The sequence below is a fragment of the Astatotilapia calliptera genome, chromosome 22 (genome assembly GCF_964374335.1).
Source record: "Astatotilapia calliptera chromosome 22, fAstCal68.1, whole genome shotgun sequence".
NCBI classification, from domain to species: domain Eukaryota; kingdom Metazoa; phylum Chordata; class Actinopteri; order Cichliformes; family Cichlidae; genus Astatotilapia; species Astatotilapia calliptera.
The window spans coordinates 35,097,150-35,115,360 of NC_137442.1; the positions used below are offsets into that span (position 1 = coordinate 35,097,150).

At 39.9% G+C, this 18,211-nt stretch overlaps 1 protein-coding gene across 1 annotated transcript in view; it reads right to left on the reverse strand.

Annotated features, from left to right (window-relative positions):
* thsd7aa (thrombospondin, type I, domain containing 7Aa) overlaps positions 1 to 18,211 on the reverse strand; it is a 173,394-nt gene that overhangs the window by 96,923 nt on the left and 58,260 nt on the right. The window contains exon 4 of the mRNA XM_026157251.2: positions 15,235 to 15,416. Within this exon, the coding sequence (XP_026013036.1) occupies positions 15,235 to 15,416 (182 nt within the window). The remainder of the gene's footprint in view (positions 1 to 15,234; positions 15,417 to 18,211) is intronic.

Genomic DNA, 18,211 nt, shown 5'->3' on the forward strand with positions numbered 1-18,211 from the left:
GCCCTATTAGCTGGGATAGGCTCCTGGGATAGACGTCTTCCTGATGTATGTATTCCACTTGTTGTACATACTACTCTTCTCTGAAATTTATTCTTGCTGTTCAGCTATTTATATTTGTATTCCATCCACAGTTTGTGAGGTGAATCCACAATTTTGCTGTACGTGTGCAATAACATGGCTATTCTATTCTATTCTATTCTATTCTATTTTTTCCTTCTTTTTTTTTTTGGCAATACTGACACAGGCAATACATGGACTCTACAAAGGTTGCACAGGAAGTTCAGCCCCTCCATGTCTGCCAGCACAGTCTCAAGAGCATGGAGGAGATTCTCTGTGCAAGGAAGAACAGGATGGGCAATCTCAGAGCTCCACCAGTGGAGTCAGTTCTAGATTCCTCCTGGTGCATGACAATACCTCAAATGCCTCTATGCAGGCAGTTCCTGGAGGATAAGGAATTAATACCATTGACAGGCCACCATGCTCTTCTGACCTAAACCCTTCTGGGATATTATCTTTTGGTCCACCCCAACACTGCTAGGTTGCACCTTAGATTGTCCAGCAGCTCAGTGATGCCCCGCTCTAGACTTGGAAGGAGACCTCCCAGTATCAATGACACTGAAAATAGCTGTACATAATGTAATTTCTGTGAGACCGTTATGAGTATTGTTTTTTCTAACAGTTAAAATTCTATTTGTGAAGAAACTGATGAAGTCGTTACCAGTGAAGGTTAAAAGCACAACAGAGCTCTGACTCTTTGTGACTCATTCTTCTTTGTGCTGTGCTTCCCAACACCAGAGGGCACTGCTCTGTGCTGCTATGTACCAGCTGACTAATAACCTTATTGCCAGTTCCTTTCCAGATGAGGATTCATTGCATCAGAGTTACACAGCTATTATATATAGCATGCCACAGTTTCATGCCCTGTAGGTGTTGCATTGATCATAATGTTCAGTATTCTGAGATATTAAGGTCTCAGTCCCACTGGGGTTTGCTGATCATCTTTAGAGAGCAAATTCTTACATTACAACAGCTAAATTATCAGCCAATTAGATCCGAATTAAAAATCACAAGTTCTGCAATGACAGTAGCTCTAAGAAATTATATCACTGCTGTGGTCAAAAGCAATTTACTAGTCAGCAACAAAATCTGTTTGTTTTTAATGTTTTGGTAGAGTTTGGAACAAATATTAGAGCATAGTTTAATTAAGCATCTGTTGAGAGGTGTGTGAGGCCACCAGTGTAACATGTGCTCAATAGAGCTCACTTACCCATCTTAAAATATCGCAAGGTTTCAGATTCTTTTGTCTTACTGGGGTGTTCTGGCAACAAAATACTAATAATCATACCAGAAAAAATTAGGCTAAGCAAAATAGACAGGTGGAGCTGGATTAAGTGGGATCAGGATACACAAAGTGACTCTGAGGCTACGTTCACACTGCAGGTCTTAATGCTCAATTCCAATTTTTTGATCAAATCCGATTTTTTTGTCTGCTTGTTCACACTACAAATAAAATGCGACAGCAAACGCGCTCTAGTGTGAATGCCCAAAGCGGCCCGCATGCGCAAAAGAAGGCGTCACACACAACGCGCTCTGTTTAGACCCAGCACAAACAGCATTGTTTGATAGATGGCCCTTAATATAAAGACTTCGGACTTTACGTTTCCCAATTTTTGCTTGAAGTTATTTTGTTATTTACATAATAATGTAAATAACCTAATAATGATCCTTGTTGCTGTTTTAGAGGAGCGGTGCTTCAAAGGATAGCTGCAGATTTCTGTCAGAATCTACAGATTATACAGTACAAAGAAAATGTTCACGTTTGTCCAACGTTGTCTTCCCAACAGTTTCACTGACATCTACACTGGATGGCCAGGAAGTGTTCGCAATGTCTTCTCGGGCGCTTCTCCGGCGCTGATAATTGGCGTCTGTCTTGTGTCGGTGACGTAAAAGACGGATTTAATGCGACCTGACCATCAAACAGCAGTCGCTTTCTAAAACACCAGATATGTATCGGATTCAGCACCACATACGAAAGTGACCCAGATCGGATTTGAAAATATCGGATTTGTGTCGTTCACACTGTCAGACCATGATGGGATAGATGGGTCGCAGGGGGTCAAAAAAAATCGGATTTGATGCACTTTCGCCTGCAGTGTGAACGTAGCCTAAGACATTCCAGTCAGTAATATGGTCCTCTCTTTCTTTGAGAGAAATCTCTAAAAAGGAGCCACTAAACCAATCAAAACCTTAAGATGGATAAAGTCACTAATTTACAGCATTCAATGAGTCACTGAGTTGCTAATACAACATAAGTTTTAATGCAATAATAAAAACTGTATGCAAACTGAGAAAACATGAATAAAGAAAGAAAAACACATGAAAGTATTTTTACCTGATGGCTTCACTGCGAAGTTCTACGAACATTTCTGCTCATTTCCATCTCCACTACTCATAAGAATGACCTCAGATTTTAAAACCAGTCTCACCAAGTTTGAACACAGCAATGATCACCCTGCTTTCCAAACCAAATAAAGATTACGCCAGCCTCTCTGACTGTCAGCTGCTTTCTCAAATCAATACAGACATTAAAATTATAAATGAGGCTCAGGCATCTAGACAAGACAAAATCATACCAATTCTAATTCATCCTGACCAGACTGATGTTATTAAAGGTAAACAACTTTTACTTATCAATAAATCTCACATTTTAATCTTATCCTCACGCTCCACAATGTTACTAGATAAGGATGTCTTCTCTTTGCTTCGCTCTTTACATTTTTCATAGAGCCAGTAGAGGATTTAATCAGACAAAATGAAAATATCAAAAATGTATTCAAACAGCCACCATAGACCATGAAGCCATTTTTTATGCAGATGATATTTTATAAAAATACAAATGTATAATTTCTGCATTATAAAAATATTAATTAAGCACACAACAGAAGGAAAAACTCAATATAAAAATGTATCAAATGGGATTTTAGATGCATACACTATTCCGAAAACACATGTAACACCTAAATGCAACCTGGCAGTGCAGCCCAGTCAAGACACTGATCAGCTACAGCATCTTCCCTGTTGGTTTGCCACATCCTGTTGTCTCCACAATGCTGCGTTCTAAGTGACTTGTTATCTGTCGAACTGCAAGGTTCCAATGTAGCCCTTACTGCTGCCATTTTTAAAGTGTAAATTACAAAATTATATAAGCATTGTGAAATAGAAGAATCGAAGGGTCTTCTGATAAATCATATGCCTGGAGATGGAAATGTCTTAAGTTAACCAGATCAGGACCTTAATAATCAAAAATTATTTATTAAGGGCTTCTGACAGAGAAACAGTTGCAAAGTGCACAGAAAGAGTAAAATAAATAAGAAATTAATAGAACATTAATAGACACAATAAAATAGAACAGGTACTTTTAAAATAAATAATTCATAATTCAATGAACTAAAAGTAAGCTTTTTATTCCCAGGCCAGTGGTCTAGTTCAAGCAACCAAAACTGCATTTACTCTAATCCACTTCCCCCTCAGGGTCAGTTTCACTGACTGTCAGTATCCCACTTCTGTCCAACCCAGTTAATTTTGGAATATTCTCGATCTCCTCGTCTTAACCTGCACGGCGAGGCAACACCGGACTGAGCCAAGTCAAGTTTAGCACATTTCTCTTCCCGTCTGTGTCCCTGGCTCTGGTCATGAGGATGTTGTGTAATGGGTGTCTGTAGAGCCACACCTTTCTTTTTTTGACCCTCCTCTCATCCCATTTGTAAAAGTACATTGATGTTTCCAGCAATATTAATGAATGGCTGAGTGCAACTGGCACTAATCAGTATACTCAGGTCAGTACATGATCTAATTAATAGAAATACTAAATCATAATATGTGTTTTTTTTGGTTTTCAATAAAGTTTAGTTTTATTAATTCTATATTTTTGTTTTAAGCTGTTTCTTTTTCGATTTGCTCTCCAGGCTTGATGGAGGTGTTTCAGAGTTGTTCTTTGCTGGTTTTAAAGACACTTTCAGTCCAATGCTCGTACCTGCAGGGGGTTGTTTTCCAAACCCAGTTTCAACCTTGCAACCATGCAAATGAAACTGTATAGGATCAAGTGTGAAACTCCTATCAACTATTTGGGCTGAATTTTGTAGACCAGATAAACTAAACAGCCCTATTTTGAGTTGTTAGATCATGCCATCATGTGAAAATGACTTCTGCATATTTTTAAATTACACTTTATTATAAATTCAACATGATGTCACAAAGTTTTGGATGTCTTAACATCAGGTTTATTAATGTACTCTGGACTCTCTACTTTTTAGGACTGGGATTATAACAGTAATTTAAAAATCAGATGAAAGTTCTATAATTATTTTAATCAAAGAACAAAACACATCAAATGCATTCAGTTAGAAAGTTTTACAAAAAGGCAGAGATGGGGGTTGTCTGTGGAAGGAAAGCTCTTATTTCACATCGAATCCTTAAGAAGTGACAATAGTTTCAATGTAATTGATTTGAATGACAAGGACTAAAATGAGACAAGCAAAAATTCCTAATTTTAACATGTTCCTAAATGTTAGGAGCATACAAAGAAGAGGATTGGTTTTATAACATCCATAACAGGGCTGGAGCCTATCCCAGCTGTCATAGGGCGACAGACCCTGGACAGATCACCATTCTGTCGCAGACACATAGAGACAGACACCCATTCGCACTCACATTCACGGGCAATTTAGAATCATTAAGGCATGTTATTTAACTAATTGCAAGCCTTTCTACTGTGGGAAGCCAGAGTAACCGGACCAAACCCAGACGAACATGAACATGCACACAGAAAAGCCCCGGCCAAATGGTGGAGTCAAACCCAGGAACTTCTTGCTGTGAGGCAACAGTGCTAACCACCGCACCACCGTACTGCCCTTTTTCTTTAAAAACAGTGCTCTGTAGTGACCAAGACATCGATTTACTGATCCACACTACTAGGATCTACAGCAATGACATCAGAATTTCATTCCGACAGGAGCATTGTAGTAGGGATGGTAACAAAGAGAGGGAAGGTAATCAGAACTGAGGGGAGAAGGCAACTGAGGCAAACACTGAGAACAGATACAAGTACCTTGGAATCGCACAGGCAAATGGGAACCATGAACAGAACAGCTCTTTACTGTCTTTACTTATTGTACATGTACAACGAAAGAGGCTGCTAGAAACGCCACAACCCCAAGTTGGAAGGAGACTGTGGACTAGTGATTGACATAACCACTGTCCAGGATTAAAAAGCAAACATCTATGAGTACATCAGGAAAATGGCCACAACTGATCATGTGCTTAGTGAATACCTCAGACAGCAGAAACCCAAGGAAGAAGTGGGACAAGGAGGTCATGGAAGAACAGGCCCCTGTATGGCATATACCACTGGCAGACAGCAGAAGTGACTCATATCAAAATTCCTACCAATAGCTTGACAAAGCTGAACACAGTGCACTGCATATGGCAGCACAGGAGCATGCGACATCGATAGAGGCTGCCATCTACCACACCAGGCAAGACTCGAGGTGCAGGATGTGTGAAGATGCCCTGAAAGATTCCAGCACATACCAGCAGGGTACAAGATGCTAGCAGGCAGGACACACATGCAAAGAAACTGGACAAGCAGAGGAAGAGGCCTATAACGATAGCTGTAGCTATACCAAGTGATAGCAACATCAGGAAGAGGGAACACAAGAAGCTTGAGAAATACCAAGGACTGAGAGAGGAGCTCGGGAAGATGTGGAATATGAAGGCAATAACTGCCATGCAAATTATATCCACTTGTATATCTCTTCTAAGCCCCAAGATGTATCTAAACTACAGATTTTGCAAAGGTGATTGGACTTTATTAAACATTGGATGGCTAACCATTTTTCCAGTTTAATGGAGAGAAAACACAAGTCCTTGTTTGAACCTAAAGTTAAGGTAATGCAAACTCTCGGTCTTGCCATATTCACTACACAAAGCTTAGCAACTTTTAGCGCAGCTTTCACTTTAGAAACTTGTGTTAAATATCTGGCATTTATCACAAATACTGTGTCACATTCTGAACTGTAAATTGTTATTGATGAATTTACTTCATCATGTCTACATGCATTATTTATTTGTATTAGAAAAACCTCCCTCACTAAGTCTTCACATTACACTCTTGCTAATTCAATTACACCAGCTTTCCGTCAACGTCAAAGTCCACTTTAGAATCTTTTTTTGACTTTTAGAGCTCAACATAGCCAAGCATCAAGAACTTTTACAGACGTACTTTTAATCCATACGTCGCAAGCAGGTCCCTGAGGGCTGCTCAAAGCCTGCTCACTGTGCAGCATGCAAAGCTGAAAACTATATTAGACAGAAACTCTGCAACTCTCTCACTCAGCTAAAAATCATTTTAGCGTTTTTGTTATGAAGCACTTTTTATATTTATCTTGGAAGATGCTATATCAATAAAAAATTACTTTTACTTACTTATCATTGTGTAGCTGTTACAGACTGAATTTGGAAATTTTGGAAATTTGAATTTGCGTGAAAACAAGCTGAGGAATTATTAACAAATACTAGACTTTTAATGGATAATTTGTTTTACTGTAAACACATTTAGAAATCCCTTTTATAGTCTTCCTGACCTCTTAAAGCACTTTAGACTATAACATTTAAACAGCACCTGACATACGTGGCTTATTTACAACCAACATTGATATTTTTGGACTGTGAGGAATAAGCCAGAGTGCTCTGAACACAGCAGGGCTTGAACCAGGAACCCTCTTAATAAGAAGTGACAGCACTAACCACAATGCCACCATTAAATGCTTAAAACTAGTGGTGTGCGATACTGCATCGCCGATACCAATACTTTTCTATAAATAAGGTGGATGCGTCATTGAATTGCTAAATCTCAATTAATTTTCATGACCTTAAGTGTCTTTTGTGATGTTTCCTTTTTTATTATTAAATAGTTAAATCCCAGGACATAATTAGGACAAAGTTTATAATTAAATAGAAAATGCTGTATTATCAATTTTTTAGAAAAATCTTAAATTAAAAAGTGCACGTAAACCGGTAAACAAATTAAAACAAACAAGTCCTGTTGAGAAGCCCCCAAAGCGTCACGTCACGTGACAGCGCAACATCTGAACACAAGAGGGGGGGGAGGGGGGGGGCAAAGTGTGCCTGCTCTGCGCTGACACAGCAGCGGTGAGTCTGGCTGTTTCGTCTTTCATCTGCAGCACTGCAAACAAGAGCGGAACTTAAAGTAAAGAATCGATCTCATCAGGCTATCTCGATCCGATAGTGATGACGACTTGGTATCGATACAATCAATATTTGGATCGATCCGCCGACCACTACTTAAAACCAGAGTACAGAAAACCTGGCACGTGCCTTTGACCAACAACAACTTGGTTTCAAAACAACATACGTTGCAGAGGTGGAAAGTGACAAAGTATAAATACTTTGTTACTGTAGGTAAGTAGAATATTCAGCTATCTGTACTTTATCTCAGTAGTTATTTTTCTTGTTTTTTACTTTTTACTTTTACCCCCCACATTTCAACACAAATATCTGTATTTCTATACAGCAAATTCAAAAGTGTTAAATGTTTTGGTGTTAATAGTCTTCTTGCAAAAGTAGAGTTAATTTTACTCTAAGCAGAGTCACATTCTTTTAATGTAACTCTGAGGTGTAAAATGATAGTAGTTAAAATCGAGTGTTAAAAATGAGTGTTTCTCTGTCAAATCTGGAGGTGTTACATAAACGTGTCCTGGAGTTTATGCAGGTGCAGACAGTGCTACTGCTGTAAGTAAGCCTAACAGCTTCCAGATCATTTATTCTTCAAGCAGTCCTCTGACCTTCACTGCAAAAACTCAAAATCTTACCAAGTATATTTGTCTTATTTCTAGTCAAAATTATCTCATTACACTTAAAATAAGACACAATCAGCTACAGGGCAACATTTCAGTAAGCTAAAGGAACTTGTTTCAAGACAGTGAATCTTGAAACTAGAGAAAAACTAGAGATTTTTCACTTGTTCCACTGGCAGATTTTTTCACTTATTTTAAGCTAAAATATCTTGTATTAAGTGAAAAAAATCTGCCAGTGGAGCATAGCGCGACAATTTCTGTTCAGCGCCAGACTTGCTTGTAACCTATATCACCAATTATGTTAAGAAAAATGATGCATTAACTACTGCAAAACTCTGACCTTTGTGGGAATGCTTGGAGCAGACTAACATGTGAGCTGGAGTGTTCTGAGACGTTATATTTGGTATATCCAGACCATCCGTCGGCTCTTACTTCGGAAACATGGCTTACAAAATTTCTCTTCAACGACGTAATCCGATAAAAAAAGCGATCTCTTTACCCGTCGGCTTCCCGTGGCTGTCATGCGACCGGCTATTGCAGTTAATAATACAACAGCTTCTTGACATTTTTTGGGTTTCTTTTTATCGCTGTGTAACTGAGTTCAATTGAAAGCCTGCGTGCGCTAGTACCTCTTGCCACAAGTTCCCAGAATCCTTTGCGGTTTTACCCCTGAATGACGTCACATTTTCAATCTTTATCCTGGTGGGCCGGTCTCTAGTCAAAATGCCCGGGCCGATTTTTTGTCCCAGTCCAGCCTTGCCTCAGATGAAAACTGGCACAGGGGAAACAAACCAGAGCTTCCTCCCCAGCTCCTCCAGTTGCAACAGTGAAAGATTTTGTTGTCTGTCTTTCGCTTCACCAAAACTACCACGGCGATATCCCACATGCCAAAGCAACAGAGGAATGCGCTTCTTTTGACCACAACACACAGGGAACCAGCAGTTAGTGATGGGTAATAGAGGAAGCCTGGAAGCAAGACGCAATCCTGGACTACAATAGGCACAAATACAGCTTGGATAACTTATCTTAAACTATTATCTTAAACTTAGAGAGGATGCTGGCACCTCGAGTTGTAGAAGGAAAACTAACTGATGGCTGATGGCTCTTTCCTCCAATCTCCTGGATGTCTTGGGATACGATGTCTTTGTCCCACCGGAAACAACTTCACTGAAGTGGGGGAGTGCTCTACAACCTACAAATGAAGAGTGATCCTGGGAGAGCTGGGACACATGCTTGTGACCTCAACAACTGCAAGACACCCTTGTCCCTAATTCCCAGCCACTTCTGCCAATGATCTCAAGATACAGTAGTCTGAACCAGAGTGTGACCCACACCCCACCATCAAAATGAGAAGAAGGTGCAAAAGGTGCAAAAGCGTAGTAATAATACATAATCTGACTGGTATTCAAAGGGTATAATATATGAATATGAATTATAGTTTGGTTTTCATGACTAGGAGTGGTGCTAATTAAAAAAATCAAGTCAACGAAAGTAGAAAAATGTTTTAATATATATTAATTTTATAGTATTTGGTAAACATAAACAGGGGGTGGCCACGAACAAGCTGAGAGGGATTTTTCTTGTTTTTCTGTCACTGCAAAAAAACCCAAAGATGCATAAAACTCATTGATACTTTTAATTATTGCTATGCATCTAACCTCCACCATGGTTAGAAAAGAAATCAGTTTGCATGTATTATTTAGAAAAAAATGGGGATTTTATGCTTTTATCCCTATGTAAATCATTAAAATTATGTGATTTAACTGGTATTTAAAGGGTTAAAATTATGGATTTGATTGAAATTTTGGTCTTGATGAACAGCACTGATGCTAATCTTAAAAACCAAGTCAAAAAAAATAATACAAGAAATTTCAGTAGCAATGCAATTATATACAATTGCGAGATTTGAGGTTGTCTTCCGGCTAGTGCAGTGGACAAACAAACTGGTGTTTAAAGGGTTATAAATTTAAAAAGTAATAATTATCTTATATTTATGAAAAGAACTGAAGTTACTTAAAAGCTTTATGCAGAAAAAATGGCAAAAACAAAACAAAACATAAAAATAATAAAAAATTACAGACCTAATCTGTTGGCCACTTTTGGCCACGAACAAGCTGAAAGTGATTTTGAACAAACCAGAGGGTTAAGAGGGATAAGCATAAAGGGAATATTGTTTTTACATTAAATAACCTTTCTACAACATGTCTAATTAGCTCAACAAACATCAGCAAACAAACAAACTAGCTAAAGTTCCTGACTTAGTTCCAGGGAGAAAAACAAAGGAGAGCTAACTTCACTCAGAAATAGTGAAAGATCTAAGAAAAGGCAAAACAGGACAGGAAGAAGAGAGGTTACATTTAAATTTAAGGGCTGCTTACTAACACTGCAGATTTAAAAATTATATGTAATGTCATGTGAAGCATCCTGCAAAAAGTAAGTATACTAATTTTGTGTTATTCAAATGTTGTATTACATTCTGGGTAGTTTTTTGCAGGATAAACAGGTTAGCTTACATGTGGTGATTTTTTACTGTAAAGCACTGTGTTGTGCACTGATACACTGTGGCTGTGGTACTTATGGCTACTGTTGGGTTACATCAAGTGTAGCACAGATTAATTTACATTTAATATGATGATGCTTAGATTCATTCAGTGAATTCAATCATTATCCTACCTTTATACTGTTTATTATAAAGAACATATACAGTATACTATTAGTGTATGAAATGAAACTCAGCCAAGATTAGAAGCTTAGAAGCATCTAATTCCATCTTGTTGAGTTCAGATGTGTAAATCCACAAAGAGCAGCGGGTCAGTTGATCACAGCTTGTCCACTAAGAAAATCTGTCAGAGTTCATGTTAGAAATCATTGTGAGTTGTTGATATTTTCCCCATGCTGAGCCACTACAGCAGATCTTTGTGTTCCCTCACTTGCAGACTCTCACTTTAACCCTTTAAGACCTACCATAGAACCAAGTTCGCCAGAGCTTATATTATATTTTTACATGCTGTGGAGCCATTTTTGGGAGCATTTCAAGTTGCTACACATCAATACAACCATTATAGCCCAAACTTTAATAATATGTCTGCATTAGGTGCATAGTAATTACATAAATTGCAAAAAAGTGCAATAAACTACAAAAAAATTGAAAATCGTTTTTGTTTTTTTAACATATATTTCTAGTTAGAGAAATTTAAGAGGCTTATCCCTCAAAACTGTAAATACAAAAAAGTTACACAAACTAGTTTCCCACCACAGGAAATTTATTTTGAGTGTCTTCATAGTTTTATTTTTGAAATACACCAATTTTTATATACTGCAGGAAAAACGAAAATAAATATTATAGTGCAAATTTGCAAAATAACAGCATATGCATCAAAATAAACTATTTCCAGCAGTGCAATATGAGTCCTAAGCATCCCAGAAACGACACAGAAAGTCATAAACTCAAACATAACTTTTTAAAACACATAACAAGTAAAACACAAGCTCATAAGGGCCCGATCGTAAAAAACTACATTTCCGCAAAATGACGTCACTTCCGGTTTCGGGCAGGTCATGCGGTCATGTGATAGTTCGCGCTGATGGACGTAGGAAGTGTTACAAACAGCTGATGGATCGGCGAAGCGTGTTTCTGGAATATCATGTTTTTGTTGCTGCAAGTGATTTTTATGCAGTTTTTGCAAAGCTATATGTGGAAGGAAACTGTGACCTAGGACAAGCTGATGGCATAAGATGTAAGTACAACTCCTCCAGTTTCATATGCTGTTACGGCCCTAGCAGGGCCTCCTCCTGAAGGTGCCTGTGTGGGCGTGTCCCACCACCTCTTCTGCCTGAGGTGCCACCTTTCCCTGTTACACAGCTGACTCACATCAGTAATTAAAAGTATTTAAGCCCAGGGAAAGGTGAGCTCTGGGCCAGAGTGCCATTTTGTGTGGTGTTTGCAGCTAGTGAGCTGTGTGTGTTTTGTGGTGTTTGCAGCTAGTGAGCTGTCTGTGTTTTGTGGTGATTGCAGCTAGTGAGCTGTGTTTGTGGTTTCCAGCTAGTGAGCTGCGCTTTCCTTTTGACTTTGCTTTACTGACCGACGCCTGAGTTTTGTTTGTTTCTTTTATGGTGATAACGGCTTGTCCGTCTCTTTTAGTTGAATTACTTCAATAAAACTGTTTTATTTAACTGTTTTGCCTCCCTGACTCCTTTTTCTGACCCGGTCACTTTTGTTACTTCCCCCTCCCCGCCTAGACCCCTCAGGGGAACGTAACAAGTGGGGGCTCATCCGGGATCGTTGAAAAGGGAGTTTTGAGTTGGAATTGGTTTTTGATTATCTTGGGGTTTTTTTTTCGCCTTTAGAGGTTCAACTTCCCAGTTAAGTTAGGTGAGTGTCCAGCTGAGCTTATTAAGTTCTTCCTTCGGGCACTATTTTGTTATTTTGCCTTTTTTATTTTCGGAGTAATCCTGGGCGGGGATTAGTTCCCTGTTGGGGGTAGGCAATTCAGGGCCCCGGTCGCTGAAGTTCTGCCTTTCAAGTCGCCTCGAGCCCAGCACGCTCCAGAAGATAGGTAGGTAAAGGTTGTTGTGCTTAGGAACTGGGTAAGTTGTGTTTGTTTATTGTGTATGCTGTAAGAGGTCAGTTGGTCAGCTAAACTAAGTTGTGTAGTTTCTGAGTGAGTTGGCAGACGGGTGTGGTAGTGTCCTAATTAGGGTGTTTTCTAACCCTTCTCCGGCCCCCAAAATGGCTGATGAAGCCATCAGTGCACAGGTGTCTAGAAGCTCGTTTGTAAGCAGTAACATCCACCTGGTTCCCGTTTTCTGTGAATCCAGTGTTGAGAGCTTCTTCAGTGTATTTGAAAGCATAGCAACTGCATTACAGTGGCCTGAAGACGTGTGGGGGGTGATGTTGCTGTGTAAATTCACGGGTAAGGCTCAGGAAGTTTGCTCTGGTCTGTCTATGCAGGACAGCCTAGTTTATGAAAAGATTAAAAGTGCTGTCCTCCAAGCCTATGAACTTGTGCCTGAGGCCTATAGGCAGAACTTTCGAGGTTTGGAGTTGGCACAGGGTCAGTGCTACCTTGACTTTGCTCGGGAGAAGGCAAAGCTTTTTGGTAGGTGGTGCTCTGCAAGCCAGGTTAAAAGTTTGGGGTCGTTACGTGAGCTCATGCTTGTGGAGGATTTTAAAAACTCTGTTCCTAAGTGCATTGCTCTTTATTTAAGCGAACAGAGGGTTTCCACTTTACAGCAGGCTGCCATACTGGCAGATGAGTTTACCCTAACTCATAAAACAAATGCTGTAGAATGTGACATCCCTTCTCACTACAATACATCTTGGAGAGCTAGGAGGGAGCCAGCTAACGAGGCTGAAAAAGTGGTGGTTTCAAGTTCCAAAGCAAAACTGTGTTTCTTCTGCCACAAGCCTGGCCATGTGGTTGCTGATTGTGTGAAACTGGCACTTAAGCGGAAAGCGTATCGAAAGGGAAGAAGGCCTGATTTGAAAACAGTCACTCATGGTTCTCAAACTAACAAGGTTGTCAGGCCCAGCAAAGGACCACACTTGGGGCATAGTTGTTTAAGGGGCTCCTGTGGTCAGTGTAAGGGATCAATTAACCCTGAGTGGCCGCTGGTTGACGATTTCCCAGGTCCCCAAAATGACCTGCAGGGGGACAGGCTATGTATAAAACCACCAGTAAGACCCGCAACCCTGGCTAACAAACATGCCTGTACCGGTGACTTGAGGAATCGTCTGCAAAGTGTTGCAGAAGGGTCTTCTGACTGCCTGTGTTCTCCACATGTGATGGCTCAAAAAAGCCCTAGCCATCACATGAGACATTGTTTTGAGGGTCTGGGGCCACCTTCAGTAAGTATTTTGAACCCATTGAGATGGGGTTGGCAGCTTCCGCGGGCAATGCCTAACCGTTGCTACGCGGTTTGGTAGGTGGAAAGCCTGCATTTCGTCCTGACACGGCTATGGACTCACTTTTGGTTATCATAATCATTTGACAAACCACGGGTTTGTATTTATGGGAGGGGGTGTTACGGCCCTAGCAGGGCCTCCTCCTGAAGGTGCCTGTGTGGGCGTGTCCCACCACCTCTTCTGCCTGAGGTGCCACCTTTCCCTGTTACACAGCTGACTCACATCAGTAATTAAAAGTATTTAAGCCCAGGGAAAGGTGAGCTCTGGGCCAGAGTGCCATTTTGTGTGGTGTTTGCAGCTAGTGAGCTGTGTGTGTTTTGTGGTGTTTGCAGCTAGTGAGCTGTCTGTGTTTTGTGGTGATTGCAGCTAGTGAGCTGTCTGTGTTTTGTGGTGATTGCAGCTAGTGAGCTGTCTGTGTTTTGTGGTGATTGCAGCTAGTGAGCTGCGCTTTCCTTTTGACTTTGCTTTACTGACCGACGCCTGAGTTTTGTTTGTTTCTTTTATGGTGATAACGGCTTGTCCGTCTCTTTTAGTTGAATTACTTCAATAAAACTGTTTTATTTAACTGTTTTGCCTCCCTGACTCCTTTTTCTGACCCGGTCACTTTTGTTACTTCCCCCTCCCCGCCTAGACCCCTCAGGGGAACGTAACATATGCAAAAAAAATTATTGTGCTAGCTTAAGTGGTTGCAGAGCTACCGGGATTTAAAAATAGTTATGCAAAACAGAGCGTGCCCGCTCCGATCGGCTGTAAAGGGTTAACCCCTCATTGTTCTGTTCAGGTGTGTTTCCCACTCTACCATGTAGGCAACAGAAAATAGTATTTTTTTTTTTTAAATTCTCTTTTACTGCTTGTGTCCTAGGTAACAGATTCAAGTACATCCATTAGAATTTAGGTTTGAATAAAACTAGTATTTAGTCATGCACTAATATTATATTTGCAGAAGGTCCAGTTACCTGTGCACGAAAATAGATGATAGAATTGTCTTCACTGAGCTACTTTTTACTTTCTTGCTTTATGTCTATGGTATTCACTTTTACTTGAGTAAAGAAGTTGACTCAGTACTTCAAGATTTACTGGAGTATTTCTTAACACAAGTATCTGCACTATACAATGTCTGTACTATGCATGCCACCTCTGTTGAAATAGCATGCATATATAAAAAATTAGTATGAGAATTACAACACAAAATGCTTTCTCAATCTAAGCAACACTTCAAGTAATACACAGTGTTGTCATTCAGACAGATATTTTCCATTCATTCTGTTCCTTTGCTGTTTGCTTGTCTTACCTTTGAAATCAGTTCTTGTAAGGATGATAGTGGTTTTAAGATATAATGAAACAAGCCTTAATCAGACAATGAAACCGGATGGAGGTTAATTTTGAAAAAGACCAATGCAATGACAACATTTACCTTCTCAGGAGTGTTTTTGTTTAATAAAACAGAAAAATTACCTTCTTTGCTCCTGAGAGGACTAAGGTTTGATGGTGTGTCAGTGCTGGCTTGCACACAGTACACCTCCCGAGTCTGAGTACCACCTCCACACATTCCTGTATGGTTTCCACGTCGGCGGTCCTGCTGGCTCAGTAGCATGTCCACCTTGCACTCTGTCCATTCTGTGGTCTTCCAGCTGTACCTGCGGATGTGTGACAACAAGAAGAATATATAGTTATAGCTCCTTTGTGAATCAATAAATAAACTGATAACATGGAACAACATTTTTGCTCATTATTTTCTAAGAAAGATGCAGATACAAGCAAAAACTATCAAACTGTGAAGGTGAAGTACAGCTATTGAGACCATTAATCAGCGAGTCGCACAGCCTACTTGATAATAGGCTTCATTTTCTGACTATCACACATACTTTCAGCTTTAAGGAGCTGAGCAGGTCTTCTGTGCCATTGACAAGTTGCTGCTTGTCTTCCTGCAGCGACTGCTGACATATTAATTTAGTGTTTCTGACCATGAAACAACGGTCAGAATAGAATCAAATCAAACTAGCACATGACTTCGAGTAAATATATGGTTTATAAAAAAATGTGTAAACATGCATCATGAAGGGGCTCATAGAGACCACAACAGTTTTCAATGAAGTGTACAATAAGAGTAAAATTGCTGTATATTATTTATATAGGTGTGTGAGTTGATTAGAGTATTATGTGAAGGTAATCCTTTAAATAAGGAAAGAAGAAAAGAAAAAGGTGCTAGCAGAGAGATTTAAAAGTAATTAGAAAAAGGAAAACATTTTTGAAAATGACAGAAAGGAAGAGAATGACTGTAACTAAAGTGGAGTGAGTGTCATGGTCCCCGTGCCTGTGCAGCCGGCCCCGCAAGGCTACATGTGTTTTTGTTTACTCTCCCTTTCTCTTGCCTCTCCGCCTGGGCGGAGCTCACTGCGGGCTCCCGCCCTTGGCCCTCACACCTGTTGCCCGTCAGGCTGCCATTATGTGTCTGCCATTTAAGGCCGAGACGCAGTCTCAACGCTGGATGATTGTGTGAGACACATTAGTGAGCCTCTAGCCTCAGTGAAGTTTCCGTGTGTAAATCTGTGATTCTGCGTAACCGATCTCTCTTGTGAGTAGTTTTCCTGGACCCGTAACCTACCCGCTGTGTGGACATGTGTGAAGAAGAGAGCATGTGTGAGAGAGCTTCCCCTTCTCGGATTTTCCCCCTGGACCCTAGTAACTCCGAATTTCCCCCACTGTATATATTCTGCACCTGATGATTGTGTAAATAAAACTGAACTCTGCTCTGCGCTTGAGTCCCCGCCATCGCTTGTGACAGTGAGCTGATTCTGAGATCATTTGGATCAAATGATGCTCCACCCCATATGGCAGTGCAGATGTAGGCCTTAAGCAATTAATGATCCAGTAAGTGTGACTAGAAACAGAAAATGTAAAAGAGAAAATCTTGCTAAGCACCAATGAGGGTGCCCTCCAGTGGACTAATCGACTATAAGTGATTCATGAGTTAATAATAAGTATAACTAGAAGCAAAAACCTTAAGACCACGCATGTATAAGCAAAACAAGAAATTAGATGTGACCGAGCATGCTTGAATGTGGACATTGTTAGGGATAGTAATGTTTATATAGGAGCACTGACTGTGATTGCTGAAATTAACAATCTATAATCTACGGGCAGTGGTGAATAATATATTGGTGATACAATGTAATCAGGACAAAACTGATAATAAAGTTATGAATAAATAAATAAATAAATAAATAAATAAATAAATAAGGCAAATTAAACAGGATATGGTATAAATGCAATAAAAAATAGACAGGCTAAATACTGTACTATGTAAACTCATATTAAACAATAATGGGATATCTATAAAGAAAAAAGGGAAGTAGCAGTAAAGATGAAATCATTGCCTGAATATAAACTCAAAACAAACAGAAACTCAAGGAATGAGAACATTTTTGGGTTTAGTATTGAAGTATCAAGATGATGCTTTGGTAAACACATCACTGCAGACGTGTTTACCAAAGCCAAGCTGCAGTAATCGAGCAGATTGTGTAATCAGCCACACTCACAGCAGCCCTAGAGTTAAATCCATTTTTGGGAATTCCAGAGGTTTTTGGAATGAAGATGTAAATAGCAGCATGTGAACAGCTTTTCCTACACTAACACAGCCTCTGATAGTCAGAGAGGTGAATGACCCCATAATTCTAAATGTTCCAGGAAGTTTGGCTCCTTGGTCACAGGAGAGGAAAGCCTGGTTAAGAGCACAGAAGCATCTTGTGACAGCAGAGTGGCTGAAGAGCTGTCGGCATTGAAGGACTGGATGGAGTACACAAGGAGCGAAAAAATTAATGCTGACCAAATAGCAGGCAGAGCTGACCAACTGGAAAATGAAATCAGAGAAACAATGGAAGCTGAGAAACAACCAGATAGAATAGATCTGCACGTGTACCATACACACCCTATTTGCTAGAGAAATTAATAAACCAGAGATGTTGGAAGAAATTTCTGGCACATGTAAAAAGTGTGGTCGAGGGGATACAAAATGAGAGAGCTGGAGCAAAATTCAGCCCCTGTGGCATCCCTCACCAGATCTGGGGGTCCAAAGGCTCATTGAGTGGAACATGAAAGAAAACTCTCTCCGAAAAGAAAAGCAACTACATAAACACATCCTTCACTTTCCCAATGACTTTTCTCATCACAGAGTGAATCCTTTTAAAGATCCATTAATGAATCAAAATAATAATCATTGGTGCCAGAAGGAAGTCCTTTTGATCACTCTTCTGGCCCAAAAGAAGATCCTACTGCAATCTAGGGTTGGCAGATAAGCTGGCAGACCTTACTGAGGGTGCAAATTAATTTATCAGTGCTTTAGAGGAGAGCAGTGCTGGAGTAATGCTGGAGACATCAAAGTTCTGTTAATGCATGTGGTAGGTAAACGCGTTACTGGAGATGTGTTTACCAA